This window comes from Euphorbia lathyris, chromosome 7, assembly GCF_963576675.1.
Source record: "Euphorbia lathyris chromosome 7, ddEupLath1.1, whole genome shotgun sequence".
NCBI classification, from domain to species: Eukaryota; Viridiplantae; Streptophyta; class Magnoliopsida; order Malpighiales; family Euphorbiaceae; genus Euphorbia; species Euphorbia lathyris.
In genome coordinates, this window is record NC_088916.1 from 16,944,986 (window position 1) to 16,963,301 (window position 18,316).

The window sequence follows — 18,316 nt, forward strand, 5'->3', positions numbered from 1 at the left end:
CATCCATCATAAGATAAGCCTTACATGAGTTGGGCAATTACTCCATCATACCCCACCAAACTCATGTTTATAAGCCCCTGATCTTTTATTTCAATCTATTAAGTCCCAAAAAAATCAGCTTTTAATATCAAGCTCGGATAACACAACGTTATTCATTTCATCTTCGTTCGAAATTCGCATTTTTAAGTATTCAAAAGCATTTTTGTATGTATGATGTGGTTATGGAGAAACTATAAACTGTAAAAAAAAACATTTCAGACAAATAAAATGAGTAAAGCTCTATTCACTGAATTAAATGTTCATAACTAACTAATTTGACAAGCATGATCTTAAATGCAATTAAAAAAAGATCAGAAGCTTAATTTGTAATCGAGCCGAGCTTTGACCTGCTCAAGCTCGGCAGAAAATTGACAAGCTCAAACCCAGCATTCTGTCGTAAGCTGCTCAGGAGCTATTCATGAACTTTCTAACGAGCTTCTTCATGTCGTTAATTCAGTTTATGAACTTCATTCGCGAACAACTCATTAATTATATTGAAATTTCTTTAACACAATTCTTTTTACATTTCTCCTTTTCTAGAATATTATTATTAACACTAGTATTATTTCAAAAAAAAAACACTAGTATTGTGCCCGCGCGTTGAGCAAGTCGATAAAAAAATTTAAAAAAATTTAATATTATAAATTTTTTTTAATATATCATATAATAATATTAATATTTTGTTTTAAAATAATTTTAAGTTAAGTTTAGAAAAAAATAGTTAACATTTTTATATAACTTTTTTTGTCGAACAGTACAAACGTGATAGAATCACTCAAGTTTTAAACTACTATTTCGAGCTTAAATCTGCAGTTGTGAAAAAAGAAATTATATCCTTATAATTTTATTTAATATTGAAAGACAAATCATTATTATTTTATTATTAATTTATACCTTAAAATTATAGTTCTTGATTTTTATTCACATTGCTCACACCAAAATGTAGCATCCTTCGGCTTTACTTTCTTTCAAATTTTCGCATGCTAAATAGTACCATTTGAATTTATCATTGATAATATTTTCAATTTTAATCCAATACTAATACAATAAATGAAATAAATTTATTATAAATAAATAAATATATATAATATATATATATATAGCTTTTCAATTTTCTTTTATTACTATTTTGACACATCATTAGAAATATCTTTATAACTCTTCTTTGTTATTTCTCATTGCTTCAGTTATTATATATAAAATATAAATATAAGACTTTTCAACTTTAATCTCACACTGATATACAAAAAAAAAAAAAAAACATGAATTCAATTTATAATAAATTATAAATATATATATATAAATAACTTTTCAATTTTACTTTTACTTTATTACTATTTTGACAACTCATTAAAAATACCTTTAAAACTCTTTTTTGTTCATTTCTCTCTACTTCTCTTGTTATAAATAATATAGATATATAGAATGAATAAACGACTTTTCAATTTTGACCCAACACTAATATACAAGGAATAAATTCAATTTATTAAATTATATATATATATATATATATATATATATATATATATATATATATATGCAGCTTTTCAATTTAGGATCTATTATCCAAACGGATGGAGAAGTAGATGGAGATGTTGCTCATAGGATTAAAGCTGGTTGGTCGAAGTGGAAGAGTGCTACGGGTTTCCTTTGTGACCCTGGCATGCCTAATAGATTGAAGGGGAAATTCTACCGGACGGCAATTAGACCAGCATTGTTATATGGTACGGAGTGTTGGGCAGTAAAACACTGCCACATCCATAAGATGTCGGTGGCGGAGATGCGTATGTTGAGATGGATGTGTGATCATACAAGAAATGATCGGGTGAGTAATGAAATAATTAGAACAAAAGTAAGGGTCACATCTATTGAGAATAAAATGAGAGAAAACCGACTAAGGTGGTTTGACCATGTGAGACGTAGAGCGCTTGATGCGCCTGTTAGGAGAACCGAAGAGTGGCAAAGGGATGTAGTGGTGAGAGGTAGGGGAAGACCTAAGCAAACTTGGAGGAGGGTGATCGAGAGTAATATGAGTTTACTGGAATTGAGGAAAATATGGTAGTGGATAGGACGGAGTGGAGGGAGCGAATTTGTGTTGCTGACACGACTTGATTTCACGGTTTTATATGATGGTTCATGTTAGCCGACCCCGAATCATTTCGGGACTAAGGCTTTGTTGTTGTTGTTGTTGCTGCTATTTTGACAACACATCAAAAATATATTTAACACTCTTCTTATTCATTTCTCTCTGCTTCTGTTATTATATATAGTATAGATTTCCCCCTGTGTCACATTATCTTATAAATAATATCGGATTTTCAGTGCGTGCTCTTGGAGTGTCAACCTAATTGGGATTCCAGGATCATTGCTACTGTATTGTCCTAACTTCTATCAAAAAAAATTATATATAGTAGAGATAATAATCGAAACAAGCTTGCTTACACATGCGTTCACGAACATTGTAATCAAACTTATTCATGAACCTATAATCGAGTATGCTCGCGAGCTTTCAAACCGAGTTTCGTCATGCTCAAGCTCGGCTCATTTACAAATCAAGCGGAACATTGTCGTTATCGAGCCGAACACCGAACCGCTCATGAATGGCTCGGCTCATTTACAGCCCAACATGCCACGTCTTCACAATGTGGCATTGTCCTGTATGCAATGGTCTAATATTGGTGGCAAAGCCCAGAACTAAAGAAAGAAACCTTGGAAAACTAACAGTTCCAAACAAAATTTAAAAAAAAAAAAAATTAAATCTAAAACTACAAGTTTAAAAGACGGCTCAAGGATAATTGGTTCTCCCTTGCACCTAAACATATATATGGTTTTGTCTTTGGTTTAACAATAAAAGCATTACACTATTTCCTGGTACATGTGAAGTATTAATTCAATAATTTAGCTGAGGAGGTTATACCTTCGTAGAGTTCAACATGCTTTCTAAATTCAGTCCGTCCATGATTCCACACCTATTCACAGAGACAATTATATACTCCATCAGTAACTGCTAACTCAAAGCACAACCACCAGCTCATTACCAAGATCTGCTAAAGATCCCAATTATAACCTAACCATGCTTTTACCAATCACATATCATCACAACTCTAATAACAATAACAATGAAATTCAATTACTCAATCTTCAAACAGGAAAATGCACAAAATAAGTAGGCTCTAAAACTGGAACCAGTCCATGGATTTTGTGAAACATTTGTATTTCTTAACTATGTATTGGTAACTCCAATGCGAATGCCAATGCTTCACCCTACCACACTAGCAAAATATCTTGTCACTAAGGCGCATACCCTGAAGTTCGGCAGAATGCACAGAAAAGGAACACCTTATCTATGTGCTACTATTATCAATTCTCTGAAGCATATCATATTGCTAAACAGCCCCCATCTGTCTCCTAAAACTATGAACACCAGAACTAGCACACCGTATTCGAACAATAACAGGCAAGACATTATTAAAATCCAACTTCAAGACTTTGTAATGTGTAAGCACATGATATAACAAGAAAAAACTTGCATGCCTCAAGGAATTCAATTCTTTAGTTCTCTAGCATAGATAAGCACATGACACAGATTGGAAACTACCATAGGTTCTTGGGAAATAGCTATTTGCCAACAAATGTACTGTGTACATATGGAAGGAAACACTGGCTGGATTCCAATAATCTGCTTGCCCAGAAAATTGGAAATTATTTTCGAGATTTGAGGAATGAATCAGGAAATCAACTATCAGCTCTGGTTTCCTTCCACAAATAACAAAAAAACAGCATACCCAAAAAAAGAAAAAAAAAATTGATAAATTTGTACTGCACCCAATTAAACTCCGCCTGTGAGGGTCACTTGGTGGCCTTTACAGCCGGTCCCAAGCCCGGACAAAGGAGGAGGGTTGCGGTAGGTTTGTGGCGGCCAGCGTAAAACTTAGCCACATCTTATGACATGAACCATAATATAAATATCGTTGGGGCGTTCCCTACTCAGCGACGCGCTGCACTTCCTAGACCCGGGTGTAGTGATAAATGTGCAAGGGTTGCTAGGTCGTCGCCTCGAAGCGGCGCGCCACCCCAGGACCCGGGGGTGGTGTCAAATATGCAAGGGTTGCGGGTAAATAAGCTAGTCCACGGTAATGGTAGGGGTAGGGGTAAGGGTAGTAGGTTACGCTTTGGGACATGGAACATAGGTTCTTTGACAGGAAGATTAGCTGAAATTGTAGATGTTATGAAGAGGAGGAGAATAAATATATTATGCCTACAAGAAACCAAGTGGGTTGGAGCCAAGGCTAGAGAGATAGCTCCTTGGGGTTATAAGCTTTGGTACTCAGGAAAGGATAAGGTTAGAAATGGAGTAGGTATTCTTATTGATAGGGAGTATATTGATGATGTAGTAGCGGTGTCTAGGAAGAGCGATAGAATTATGAGTGTTAAGCTAGTGATAGGGGATGAGGTTGTGAATGTCATTAGTGCATATGCGCCACAAATAGGATTAGATGTGTCTATAAGACAAGCTTTTTGGGATGACTTAGAGGAAGTGGTGCAACAGGTTCCTAGGGATGAAAAAATGGTACTAGGGGGTGATCTCAATGGACACGTGGGTTCTAGGCGAGATGGGTTTGAGAGTGTTCATGGAGGGTATGGTTTTGGAGATAAGAATGAAGCAGGAAATGATATTTTGGAATTCGCATCAGCCTATGACTTGAGTATCATGAACACATGGTTTATGAAGAGAACATCCCACTTAGTGACTTATCGGAGTGGCGGTAATGCGAGCCAAATTGACTTCTTCTTAGTAAGGAGTGCTTGGAGAAAGAGTTATATTGATTGTAAGGTGATCCCTGGTGAGAGTACGACAACCCAACATAGAGTAGTGGTGATAGATTTTCGAAGTAGGAAATGTATAAGAAAACAAACACCTCAAGTAGAGACTAAGATTAAGTGGTGGAAATTGCAAGGGGAGAATCAACAAAAATTTGTGGATGAGATGACCAAAAAAGATATTTGGACTTGCAATATGGATTCAGATATAGATTCGATATGGAATAAGATGGAGCAGAGTATAAGGGAAGTAGCGAAGGAAGTTCTAGGGGAATCTAAAGGTAGCATGCCACTGGGTAAGGACACATCTTGGTGGACAGAGGAAGTACGACAAGCAGTAAAGAGTAAGAGAGAATCCTATAAACTATTGGGGCAATGTAGGAGTGACGAGAACTACGAAAAATACAAAGAGGCTAAAAGGGAAGTAAAGAAGGTCATACGAGATGCTAGAGCAAAGGTGAATCGGGATCTGTATACAAGATTGGATACGAAAGAAGGGGAAAGAGACATATATAGAATTGCTCGGATGAGAGATAGGAAGACACGAGATCTCGGAAAAGTTAAATGTGTGAAGGATGTGGACCAGAAAGTCCTAGTTGGAGATAAGGATATCAAGGAACGATGGAGGTCCTATTTTGATGACTTATTTAATGGAGATCGCCAACAAGATGTTGGAGATATAAGTATCCATCACGATATGATAAATGACGAATGCCTGCGGAGAATTCAAAAGGGTGAAGTCAAAATGGCATTAAGTAAGATGAAGTTGAAGAAAGCAGTAGGACCTGATGGCATCCCTATTGAGATTTGGAGATGTTTGGGAGAAAGAGGAATCGAATGGTTGACGACGTTCTTCAACAAAATTTGGAGAAACAATAAGATGCCATCAGAATGGAGGAAAAGTACCTTAATCCCTTTGTATAAGAACAAAGGCGATGTCCAAGATTGTGCCAACTATCGGGGAATCAAATTAATGAGTCACACTATGAAACTTTGGGAGCGAGTGATCGAACAAAGGCTAAGGAGGACGGTGAAGATCTCGGAAAACCAGTTTGGCTTTATGCCGGGAAGATCAACTATGGAAGCCATCCATCTAATGAGACAATTAATGGAGCACTATCGAAATAAGAAGAAAGACTTGCATATGGTTTTCATTGACTTGGAGAAAGCATATGATAAGGTACCAAGGGAAGTACTTTGGTGGGCCTTGATAAGGAAAGGCATTTCGCGGAAATATATTGACATCATAAAGGACATGTATGAGGGAGTATGCACGAGTGTACGTACTAGTGTTGGGAAGACTGAAGAGTTTCCTATTACGATTGGAGTGCATCAAGGTTCCGCACTAAGCCCATTTCTTTTTGCCATCGTTATGGATGAACTAACAAGTTCACTTCAAGATGGTATACCATGGTGCATGCTGTTTGCAGATGATATCGTGTTGGTTGATGAGACGAAAGAAGGAGTGGAGAGGAAGTTGGAACTATGGAGACAAACTCTAGAATCTAGAGGCTTTAAGTTGAGTCGAAGTAAGACAGAATATTTGGAGTGTAAGTTTAGCGGCCGTAGGAGTAGGGAGGCAGGGACAATCACCCTAGATGGGAGAGTTGTTCAGGCCTCGGATTGCTTCCGGTATTTAGGGTCTATTATCCAAACGGATGGAGAAGTAGATGGAGATGTTGCTCATAGGATTAAAGCTGGTTGGTCGAAGTGGAAGAGTGCTACGGGTTTCCTTTGTGATCCCGGCATGCCTAATAGATTGAAGGGAAAATTCTACCGGACGGCAATTAGACCAGCATTGTTATATGGTACGGAGTGTTGGGCAGTGAAACACTGCCACATCCATAAGATGTCGGTGGCGGAGATGCGTATGTTGAGATGGATGTGTGGTCATACGAGAAAGGACCGGGTGCGTAATGAAATAATTAGGACAAAAGTAGGGGTCACATCTATTGAGAATAAAATGAGAGAAAACCGACTAAGGTGGTTTGGCCATGTGAGACGTAGAGCGCTTGATGCGCCGGTTAGGAGAACCGAAGAGTGGCAAAGGGATGTAGTGGTGAGGGGTAGGGGAAGACCTAAGCAAACTTGGAGGAGGGTGATCGAGAGTGATATGAGTTTACTGGGAATTGAGGAAAATATGGTAGTGGATAGGACGGATTGGAGGGAGCGAATCTGTGTCGCTGACACGACTTGACTTTCACGGTTTTATATGATGGTTCATGTTAGCCGACCCCGAATCATTTCGGGACTAAGGCTTTGTTGTTGTTGTTGTTGTTGTTGTACTGCACCCAATTAATGATGTTAGGAAAACAAAGAAAGACATAACATTTTCCCAAAGAAAAATAATAAAGATTAGCAAACCATACTCGGGAAAGAAAAAATTAATATATTACAAAAACACAAATTAAACATCAAACAGATAACCTACTAAGAGGAAACTGACCATTAAGAACACTCCTCATCTCTTGGTTTTATCAAGAATTTCAATATATCTTTTTGGAACCCCATACTGTTCAACCAGATGGCGTGCCACATCATCAATCACACCACCTTGAATAAGAACTTCATTTCCTTTCTTGCCTGAGAAAATGCAATATGAGAAGACATATCAGGGGATGAGTATATGCAGGTAATGCTGCACTTTTAGCACATGAGGAGAGAAACATGATATATCATCTCAAGACAGTATATAATCAAATATTGTGTAAGCAAACACTGTGTTGCATCTTCATTAGTTCAAATAGACAAGTATGCAAACTTAAACATCAAAGACATTTGATCCTTTTCCATAAACAAAAAACTCATTATTAGAATAAAATTTCAGGGGAAAGCACCAACTAAACAGTTAAAAGCATAGCAGAGAGAACTAGAATACCTATTATTAACACAAGAATCGAGAAACTAAAAGTGGGCCACAATCTTCCATATTAAACCAGGTGAGAATCCACGCCTCATACTTTGATGTAATATGGATGATTGAGGAGCCAGACCCCATAATCAGCATCCCACATAGAGTCCCTTAAAGAGTTTTATAACACATGGAAAATCATAAAAGCCTTCTCTTCTTAAATTTGTACATCTCTCTAAAGTAAGAATTGCGCATATTGGCACCTAAAGGATATCAGAATATGACTCCAGATTTTATTTTCATCAACTACCAAGAGGAGAAAAAAAAACAGCTATTTAAAAGGACGGCAGGATGCAGATCGCAGAAGATTATTTTGAGCACAGGAAAGCTATTGGGGGACTCAAACGTGTTTGTCCTTCAACAACAAAGCATTAGTCCCGAAATGATTCGGGATCAGCTAACATGAACCGTCATATGAAACCGTGAAATACTCATTTTGCTCTTTGAAAAATAACATAAAAAAGCTGCAAGGCAGATACCTTGCAAGCTTTAATACTGCCTCTTTGTCATAGAGAATAAGAAAACACAAGGAAAAAAAAAAAAAAAAAAGCAACTAGCTTTATTAGAAAAAAAAAATGATCAACATAGGAAGAATATTAACTTAAGAAGAATCATACTTGATAATTATAATTTATAAGATCCTATGTTTCATTATGAAACATCAAAGCTACGTTTCTATATGTTTGTAACTTATTTTCTTAAGGATCGCCTCACTTCACTCAGGCAAGCGCCTAGGTTAGCTCCTGGTACCATGGACAATTTAAGTTCTCATCATAGCACTTATGAAAACTGGAAAAGGCTCTTGAGCCCCTTTGTGAATTAGCTGAAACAGTTCATTTGTGAAGACCATTAGCAAAACGCTAGGATGGAGCCAAATAACCAATATCAATAATATATCGTGTAATAATTTGAACAAAAGAATCAAGATTCTTGAAAAACTAAAAATTCTACTTTCACCCAAAACACACATTTCCTTTCCCTGGAAGAATCCATGACATATATCCCAAAATGTAAAACTTTCCATGTATAGGTGAAACTAACAATTCATAGGTATCTTTCTCCAACTGCCACTATGAATGCACAAATATACCATGTTCTACCAAACTTAACAGCTGGTGGCTCCTCAAGATGAGAAGGAAATAGCAACATCTCTTTTACATACAAAAAGACACGGAATTACTCCATACTGCATTAAGAAAAATGAAAGTGGAGGAAAGGCTCCAATGTTGGAAAAAGGAAAACAACTACAACTACAAATCAGAGGTAGATCTGATGCCAGCAGCTAAGGGACTCAAAGAAATGTTCACGTAGGAAACCAATAGTATGTGCATAGGTATCTGTGCACATTGCTTCATTTATTTCAACCAAGAAAACTAAATATAAATTTCAGTCGCCTAATGGTACACGAAACCAAGTAAAATGCAAAGCGCCATCCCATTCAGTATCAAATAAGCACATTGACAAACAACTTTTCCTTCTGAAAGCTACTTAGTTTACTTCTTTCTCAGAATACTTGCCTGTAGTACATCAAAAATGATGCTGCACTCCATGACATCAAGACCAAAAGTACAGAAGTAAAAGCAAAAAATAATTCTCACCAAGGACAAGCATCAGTAAATGAAATGTTAAGATTAGAACATATAAAAATACCAGGCAACTCCTGCACTGATGTACTGCAAGCAAACTTTTTCTGCAGCTCGGACGCCAGAGCTTCAGCATCAATTAAAAATTGTTCCACGCCTGAGACTTTTGTAACCTTCTTGTTACCTTGACGCCTTTCTGTTAAAATTTGAATCGTTTTTAATGATCCTTTACGGACAACTGACTCACTTCCCCTTGTGACAATGCAATGGGCTTGCATTCGGCTTACAAATGTTGATCCTAGATCCTTCTTGTGAATTTCAGTCGGATATGTTGATCCTTTCTTAACTGTTCCTTTGAACAAAGCATCACATAATGTTGCATCTAGAACTACTAAGGATTTGTTTGTTGGCTTGACCAGATTCTCTTTCTCAATATATTTGAAGACAATATCAGATGCTTCTGAAGCACTATAAAGTTCCCCTTTATCAGCACCTACAGAAGAAAAAATGGGATTCACATGTACACTCGGTTTATAGATCTCTGCCACTTCAAGCATTTTTTTTGAATGACTTCCGCCAGTAGCTTCACTAGCAGACGGAGGAAGTTTTGGTTCCTGCCTCTTTTCTGGCTTGAAGGATGAGTAATCTGGGTGGCTGCGGTTAACGGAAAATATTACAGTTTCCTTCTTATATTTGTCTTCCTTCACAGAAATCTGTCCAGATGAAGCAATTACTTTTGAGGAAAGAATTCAAACAAGAAAAAGAAAAGGAATCATAGTAAATTACTTATCAATTGATGTATCTGTTTATCAAGTCCTCAGTACTTCTAATTTTCTTTCACTACGTTTTTGGATTTTATCTGTTTGTTTCATTTAACCCTCGGATACCTAAAAACATTTTACTTTCAGATTTGTCACTCAAAAAGTTGGAAAAAGAAGACAATTTCAATTTGATCCTTTTGAATACGTAAAGTAAAGTAGAATTATGTTAATAATTTTGATAAGTCTAAGCTTAATTGTACTGAGTTGCTGAATAAAACAGAAAATCATAAAACTAAATCAAAACTTAGCCAAACAATTACATCTTACCCTAATATGATGGAATTTGGAACAAAAAAAATTAATAATCAAATGAAAACTTTTATAACAGAATGTTATAGTCCACCGGTTTTGATTAACCTATTTTTAAATTAGGTTTTTAAATTTTCCATTTCTTGTTTTTGTTTTCCTTTTCTTCGGCATATCTTGGAACTCTGTGTTAATGTCTCATACGTTTGGGCTTAAGAGAGTAGTAAAATATATCCTCAATTTATCTTTTTGTCCTCAAAAGGACCAAGTTGAAATCTTGCTTTTTAAACGTGGTAAATGCAGAAGTAAAAGTTTTGGACAGATCAAATTCTGTTTATGTGCTTGACAAAGAAAAAGGATAAAGATAAAAGTTTGAGGACTTAAAAAACAGAATAAAAACCTGATAAAACAAGCCTTAATTTATGAGAGATACGAAATAAGAGCAACAAGAAGAACTAAAGCCCACACATGCTGTACATGTACAACCTTTTATAATAGGGATACGGTGCAAAAAATACCCTTAACCTTTACCGTTTGGAGCAATTTTACCTTAAGGTCTAAAATGGTGCGATTTTATCCCTAATGTTGGCAGCTAAGAGCAATTTTACCCCTAACATTGGCAAGTTCCGTCAATTTCAAACATTATTATAAAGCACATACATTTTGTTACTTATTCTGCACCAATTGCATATCAATTGGTTCTAAAAAGAGATTTCATATTTTTTGTGATTTAATAATAGAATTGGAGGTTAATATTTATAAATACGGCGAAATATTTGATTTTTTTGTACAGCTCATACAAAAGACAGTTTATTGTTTTAGTTTTTTTTTTAATGTCTAATCATAATGACACAAATGTGAAGTGTAGATGACAAGATTCATGACCGAGAAGACATTTTGATGAATTATTTCTGAAATTGACTCAATTTGTCAACTTTAGGGGTAAAATTGCACCATTTTAGACGATAGAGGCAAAATTGCTCCTGGCTATAAATGTTAAGGGTATTTTTGCACCTTATCCCTTTATAGTAACATGACGATACTTTTGGCAAGTTTATAAGTTTATCACCACTTCAAACCTTGGGCTTTTTTTTTCTCAGAAGTCCTAGAAATCTACTTCTCTAATACTAAATTAATTGCCAAAAATATAAAAAGACACTAGAAATGTACTTCTCTGTGACAGTATAATTATCAAGGAAAGAGATTAAATGACCTTAAGCTAACTTAAATTCTAAGACGCCAATAGATGCTGTTCCTTTGTTTTATAATTATGAATCCCGTTGGAAATTTCCTAGCTCATAATTAAGAGGTTGTAGTACTGTAAGAGGTGAAAACGCACCAATCCTGAAGATGATTTAGCTTGCAGCCACTTTGAGAGCTTCTTGTGCGATGATTTTTTTACATCTAGAGTGATACCTGACGGCCTACAAGGTAAAACATGATTTGACCTGCACCACCACAGACAAGCAACAGTTTATTTCTAGCAAAGTCACAAATATGATAAACAATGACCCAAGTAATAAGCTGAAACATAAATTAATTCAAATGCAGGCTTTAGCTCGTATGACATCAATAATACGAGCATGGGTGTGTCTGCAAGTAACCAGTAAAAATATTTCATGCACATCCTGACTTCTGAAATCTTTCCTTTTCATCGTGTACCATATTCAAATTTCAACTTTGTGTTTTAACCCATACGAAGATATAGCCAGGATCAGCTACACAAACACTGATTTCACAAAGCAAACCAAACTCATTTCAGAGTGAGAAGCAAAAGGACTAAGAAATTCTTGACAACTAAAAAGAATTATCAATCAACTAATCAGATTCAGCACAAAGATTTACTATTGTTAATTTAATCTCAAATGACATGTGTTCCCATTAATAATATGCTCATAATGCTCAATAACAAACCCAAGTTCCATGTCATTCTCATGACCCTTCAATTGACAATGGACCAACCAAAGTTCTCTTTACAAAGAGAATGTGAATAGACTCTTCATGATTATCAAAAATTCAGATGACTGCACAATCAGAAAAATTTATTTCAACAATAATTTCCACATGGAATGCAATATGATAATTCTCATAAAAGTGAGGGGAAAAAATTACAGTTTTAAAAGTAGTGTATCACACTTCACCTTAAACAAATATTAATAGAGATGGTGAAAAACATGCTGCATAATATGCATACAAATAGGCATGCTATTCCAACCATATGAAACAATTATTTTACGAAGTATCATTCAGTAGTTAAGAATATAGATGACCAGCTTAGGTACATGAGCATAACAGACTGAGAAACGTGGAAAGCCCTTGAAAGCAACTTACCACAATGTGCTGCCCGGCATTGGAAGATCTTTATCCTTCACAGTTGTATGCAGGGCTTGCAACAAGCACCTATCCAAATAAGCGTCAACATCCTCAGCTGACAATGTATGCTGCTCGTCAATTGATTCATCTGCAGCAACATTATCTGCCATTTTCATATCACCAACATCAGCAGTGACTTGTTCAATATTTTGAAAATCAAGCTCGGTAACTGATGATTGTTGAGGTACTGATACAACATTTGCATCAGAAGATTCTCCAACTTCGTTGTTCTTATCCTCGTTCTGCTGATCACTTGAAGTACCACTTGCAACTTCACTTGAATCAGAAACATGAACAGATGATGCAAAAACAGGATCCTCAAAGACCGCATCTTCATAGAAACCTGCATTTGGCACAAAATGGCCCTCAACGGACTCCCTACAAATGATTCGAAGATTATGTCAAAAATGGAACTTGTAAGAAATACTTCCATCAAATGGTTTACAGCTACATATACCAAAGTAAGTCCCGGTAATAGTGAGTTATCCTTAAGGCCTTTCCACGCAATCCAGCTTTTATTGCTTCGCTGCTGCTCATAGTAGTAGACCCTACCTGCATAAAGCAAACATTAAGAACATGCTAACTAATATAAATCCAACATCAATTCAAGGGGTACAACAATGAAAGGCAGACAGAATAAATGAACTGAGAGACAGAGAAAGGTATCCTAAAAAGCTTACAGCAATAGGCGCTGCATTGCCAGGAACTTTTACTGCCCATGGTTCTCCTGCTGAAAAGGATGCTAGACCTTCAGCGGGTACACTAATACCAGGAAACATCAAATCTGCTCCTCCAATGACATATCGAGATACCTCACCACCCTTCAGCATAAAAGAAGGCAACATTTCAGGGACTTTCCAGAGAGCAAAAACTGCACAATGTGATGGAATAAAATAAATCAATACCCAGCAAAAAAGGCAAATTTATTGCATTAACTTTGAGTCTCCAAATTTACAAAATGTAAAACCAAGCCGTTGAGATTCTACCAATACGGACAGACAAGTTTAAAAGTATAATGAAAATTTTCAAGCAGAGCTGATACAAGTTAAGCATATGGTTTTGCCAGCAGAGGGGATTAAAGTAACTTCTACACTTCTTAAATAGCATAAGAAATAACTTGTTGGTATTTAATTGCACTTTCTTAAACTTCTTCTCAATTGAACGATCTTAAAAGTTCCAGGGGCAATAGTTTTTAAAATAGCTCCATTTTAAATAAATTGAAAACTCTGCCGGATCCAACTCCAAGACAGATATTTAATTTTCTGAAAACTCCAAACTTCTTCCCTTCAATATTAGAGAATCCACTTGTGAACAAGCAAAATGGCAAGTTTCTACACTATTCATTTCAGCATGACCAACAGTTGTGATCTTGAGATTTCATATGCTTCGTGATATCATTTCTTTTGCTATTGTACCAAGACCTGCCACTTAAACATCACCATGACATCCGACCAATATTGTTTGTTGATATCATTCACATCACAAGAGCTGCTTTCCAAAATATTCTAGTTAACTATTGTACAACAAACTAATATTGACTCAACTCAAAATAAAACACTTCTCCCATATGAGGCTAAGATACAGCAACAAAACTGTCATTAACAAATTAATTAGGTACGGTTTCTCAAATTCTTCTATAGAAGCTATATCTCAATATAAAGACATATAGAGACTGAACTGCAATTTAAGTATCACCATGTCCACATCGAAGCATGCAGGAATAATTTCACAACACAAGGTTCTAACACAAATTTCAATCAGTTTAACTATGAGAAAGATAGATAGAGGCAAACTCCATGAATATTACAGCAAAAAAGCTGCTAAATCTGGCAATAAATGCAATCAAATCAAAGGTTAGGTTACAGATACATCAAAAACAATCTCATAGATCCAGCTAAAAGGCTACACAGCATCAAGATATCACATAGACAAGTATGGAAGTCCCTTTGCCATGATTCATTTTTCTATACATTATTTAAGCCTTTTTAGAAAAGAACACTGCCCTCCAACCTACATCAGATGTTAACTACAGTCCAAGAGAGTTCCATATTCTAACCTCCAGATCATAAGCAACAAAGACCTTCAATTCTAGATAGTTCAATGCTCTAAATTCAAAAAACCAAGTAACACAAAACCATCCTGATGCAAAGAACATCAAATATCACTTTTATGATGTTCACATGTAACAAGACAAGTACCTAGTTGCAGAAACAGTACATTTGTGTTCAATCAACCCAGAAATGTAATTAAATTACATTCTAATAACAAATCCAATACCAACCTCAGAACTGCAGTTCCTTATGCACCACTTCTTACATGCAACATGCCTTCTCCATTAGAAAAGGAAAAAATTTAATGATAAAGATTGTGAATGCATTTGACTGGGTTATCTACTAGCTATGTTACATAGAAACGGAAACAGACACCGGGAAACATTAAAGGGCGGCCCGGTGCACTACGCGTCCCCGCTAAGCGAGGGTCCGTGGGTGAAACGTGTAAATATTAAAAATATAGGGACATATTTCATATAATATCAAAAAATGGGTATCTATACTGTACAGATGATTACAACAGGGAGCAGAAAATTGGAATAATGAGAAATAGTGGAATAGAAATTCATCAATTAAGAAGTACTACTAGCTAAAGAGAAAGTTTCAATTAGCAATAGACACGGAATGCGGAAACCCTACTGAAGAGGAGTTCCTGTGCAACATGGTCTACTAAAATAGCAGGGGGAAAAGAGCCAAAATGAATAAATAAAAGGATTGCAGCCAGTTAGTTATCAATGGCAAAAAAAAAAAGAGTAAACTAATCAATAATTATATGCACATGGCCTTGTTATAGAATTTTTGCATTAAAATTAGTCCATAACTGTTTTTTAATGAGTAGTCTCATACATCATAATTCTGCTGATGATATAAACAGATAAAGCTTGATAAGGTGTTGCACAATCCACATTAATGACTACCTTCTATCTGGCAATGTCAAGTAAAGTAGACCCAAAGTATATTGGAATATATGAATTAGATTTTATTAATGCTGGGAGAGGGTGTGAAGTAGCATTGCTTAAGAGGTTAAGAAGCTGAAAAGAAATTGCATCTTGATCCTAATTTACCAAGAAATAAAGAATGCAGGGAGGGCAATAATCATAGACAGATATTCTAAGTCAGAAAATGAACTGCATCCATGTTACAAGAATGAAGAAGAAGACCGGTAAGCTAAAATGATTAGGGTCAATTGGTCAAAAGCAATATAACTGGCTTCTTTAAGAAATCTGGCTGTAACTAATAGAGAAACTGATTTTTTGCCTGCACAATTGCAAGAAGCTTAACTGTTTTTAAGCAAATAGAGGGCTTTTGTGAAGCATCATGGCTTACAAATTCATGCAATAGATCAATTGCGTATTATTTCATTAGGCCTATGATTTAATTGAGAAGCCAACCAGCAGCATATCATATTATTAACCCAACTAAGGTCTAGGTAGAAAGTCTTTGTTAACTGCTTGAGCTCATCTCTTATTATGGCCACAATCTAAGAACATCTAAAATGGAGAACTAATGAGAATTATGACACCATATTCAGGTTCAGGTACTAGATAATTACGGTATGGAAATGCCAAAAGAGTAACAGCCCCGAGCTATTTTCGTTTCATATAATTGAACACAAGGAAAGAAAAAGGTAGAGAAGCACATATGAAAGAATTCAACCTGTGGGATAGATTTCGGTTCCTCGTCCATCAACATCAAAGAACATAGGAAAGCCCCCTTCCACAGAAAATACATGGACGCGATTTTGATACTTGGCAACACTAATCTCCGCCTAAGCCACAAACATCACATAAAATGCAAGCAATCAGCCGACTTGCAAAATCAAAAATTTACATGCTCCTATCCCCAAAGATCCAAAAACAGATTATAAGGAAAAAAGGGACTCGTGATGGCTATTTAACCATAAAAATCTTATATCATCTTGGATTGGAGCCTCACTCCATCCCACTTCCTTGGAAAACAGCCAAAACGTGCAAGCATACAATTACAGAAATTGATAAAAGCAAAAATTGAAAATGTTATTAAGATTCTGGCAATAACAGAAAAAGAAACAAGGCCCTGAATATAACTGAACATAAAATGAATCCTCTATCAATACTGCGTATCCGAAATGACATGCGAAAAACCTCAATAGATATAGCATAGAGAAATCTACCTTAGGAGGGAGTAAACTATCAACATCGGCATCAGAAGCACGGGGAAACCTGTCTCTGATAGTTCGTTTGAGCTTCTTCCTGTCTGCACCAGATAGCCTCTGGTGCGATTTGGCTTCTACTGCCTTCTTAAACATTCGTTCTTGATTTTAGATTAGAAGGAGAGAAAACAAAAATTCAGCTGAATAAGAGTGAGAGTTCACACTAAATTTTGGGAAAGGAAGGTTCTAGTTCTAGTGGGGAAGAGTGTTGTCGCAACTCGTAAAGGCCACGAAACTACTTTTGCCGGAATCTCTTTTCTGTGTTATTTTAACGATTGTATTTAGACCGATCGGTTGTTAATAAATTAGGACGGCTGAACTTGTCTAAAAATCCAATGGCTTAGTAAATTTTCTTAAATCATTTTTGTGACATCACTTATTCACGTTGTAAACTTATTTAAAATATTATAAAAAAATATACATTTCAACTTGCTTAACATTTTTGGACAGAGAGAAATAATTATATAAATTTAAATAAATTTAAAAGATTAATAAGCGATTCTATAAATTGAAAAGTAATAGGTTTTTAGATCCATATGCGTCTCTAGGCGGAGCCGGTTTAGGCATCCGCTTACTACTCCTATTTAAGAAGAGAGCTTCTATTTCATAATTTATTTTAATTACGATATAATAATTATGGGTGTTGTTATACCTAGTCTCAAATTTCCACCCCTAGTCTCGTGAAAGGACGAAAATGCCTTTTCATGGGTTAAGGGTAGGAAAATGCTATTTTTTTTTGCTCTCCCGATACGCGAGCGTGTGGCTATTACGCCTCACCGTGTGGTCGGGCGTGATAGCCCCACGCCTCACCTTGTGGTCGGGCGTGTAGCTATCACGCCCGACCACACGGTAAGACGTGGGGCTATCACACCCGACCACACGGTGAGGCGTGATAGCCACACGTCCGACCTCACGTTGGGGCGTGATAGCTACACGCCCGCTGTCGGGAGGGCAAAAAAAATTAGTCCGCTATTGAATTAAACCCGTAAATACCTGTTACGTAAAAAAACAATTAGTCCGATGTTGAATTATGGCATTTTAACTCGGATTACCCTTTAACAAATAAAATATAACAACGTAAACATTAAAATAAATTAATAAACATAAAAGAGTACATATAATATCAAAAGTGTTAAAATGTATAAAGTTCTACTAAAATAATTTAGTTCGCCCGACGTTACGCGTCCATAAACTCATCCATCTCCCTCTTAATGAGTGGAGCATCCTCATCAGATCGGTGGGTAGCCGCTAGTTGGGTGACACGCCACAACCAGCTAACC

General features: G+C 36.1%; 1 protein-coding gene across 2 annotated transcripts; it reads right to left on the reverse strand.

Annotated features, from left to right (window-relative positions):
• Positions 1-2,730: 2,730 nt before the first annotated feature.
• LOC136235480 (uncharacterized) lies at positions 2,731-17,335 on the reverse strand. 2 transcript variants are annotated; one of them, XM_066025176.1, is made up of 9 exons: positions 16,998-17,335; positions 16,502-16,613; positions 13,475-13,665; positions 13,252-13,346; positions 12,753-13,172; positions 11,761-11,869; positions 9,422-10,067; positions 7,307-7,443; positions 2,731-3,008 (listed from the first exon to the last, which is right to left on the reverse strand). In XM_066025176.1, the coding sequence occupies exons 1-8, from the start codon at positions 17,130-17,132 to the stop codon at positions 7,322-7,324; spliced, it is 1,830 nt and encodes a 609-aa protein (XP_065881248.1). In that variant the 5' UTR covers positions 17,133-17,335; the 3' UTR covers positions 2,731-3,008; positions 7,307-7,321. The 2 variants fall into 2 exon arrangements, with proteins under 2 accessions (XP_065881248.1, XP_065881249.1); XM_066025177.1 differs by lacking the exon at positions 16,502-16,613 and having other exon boundaries at positions 16,998-17,130.
• Between the last annotated feature and the right edge of the window lie 981 nt (positions 17,336-18,316).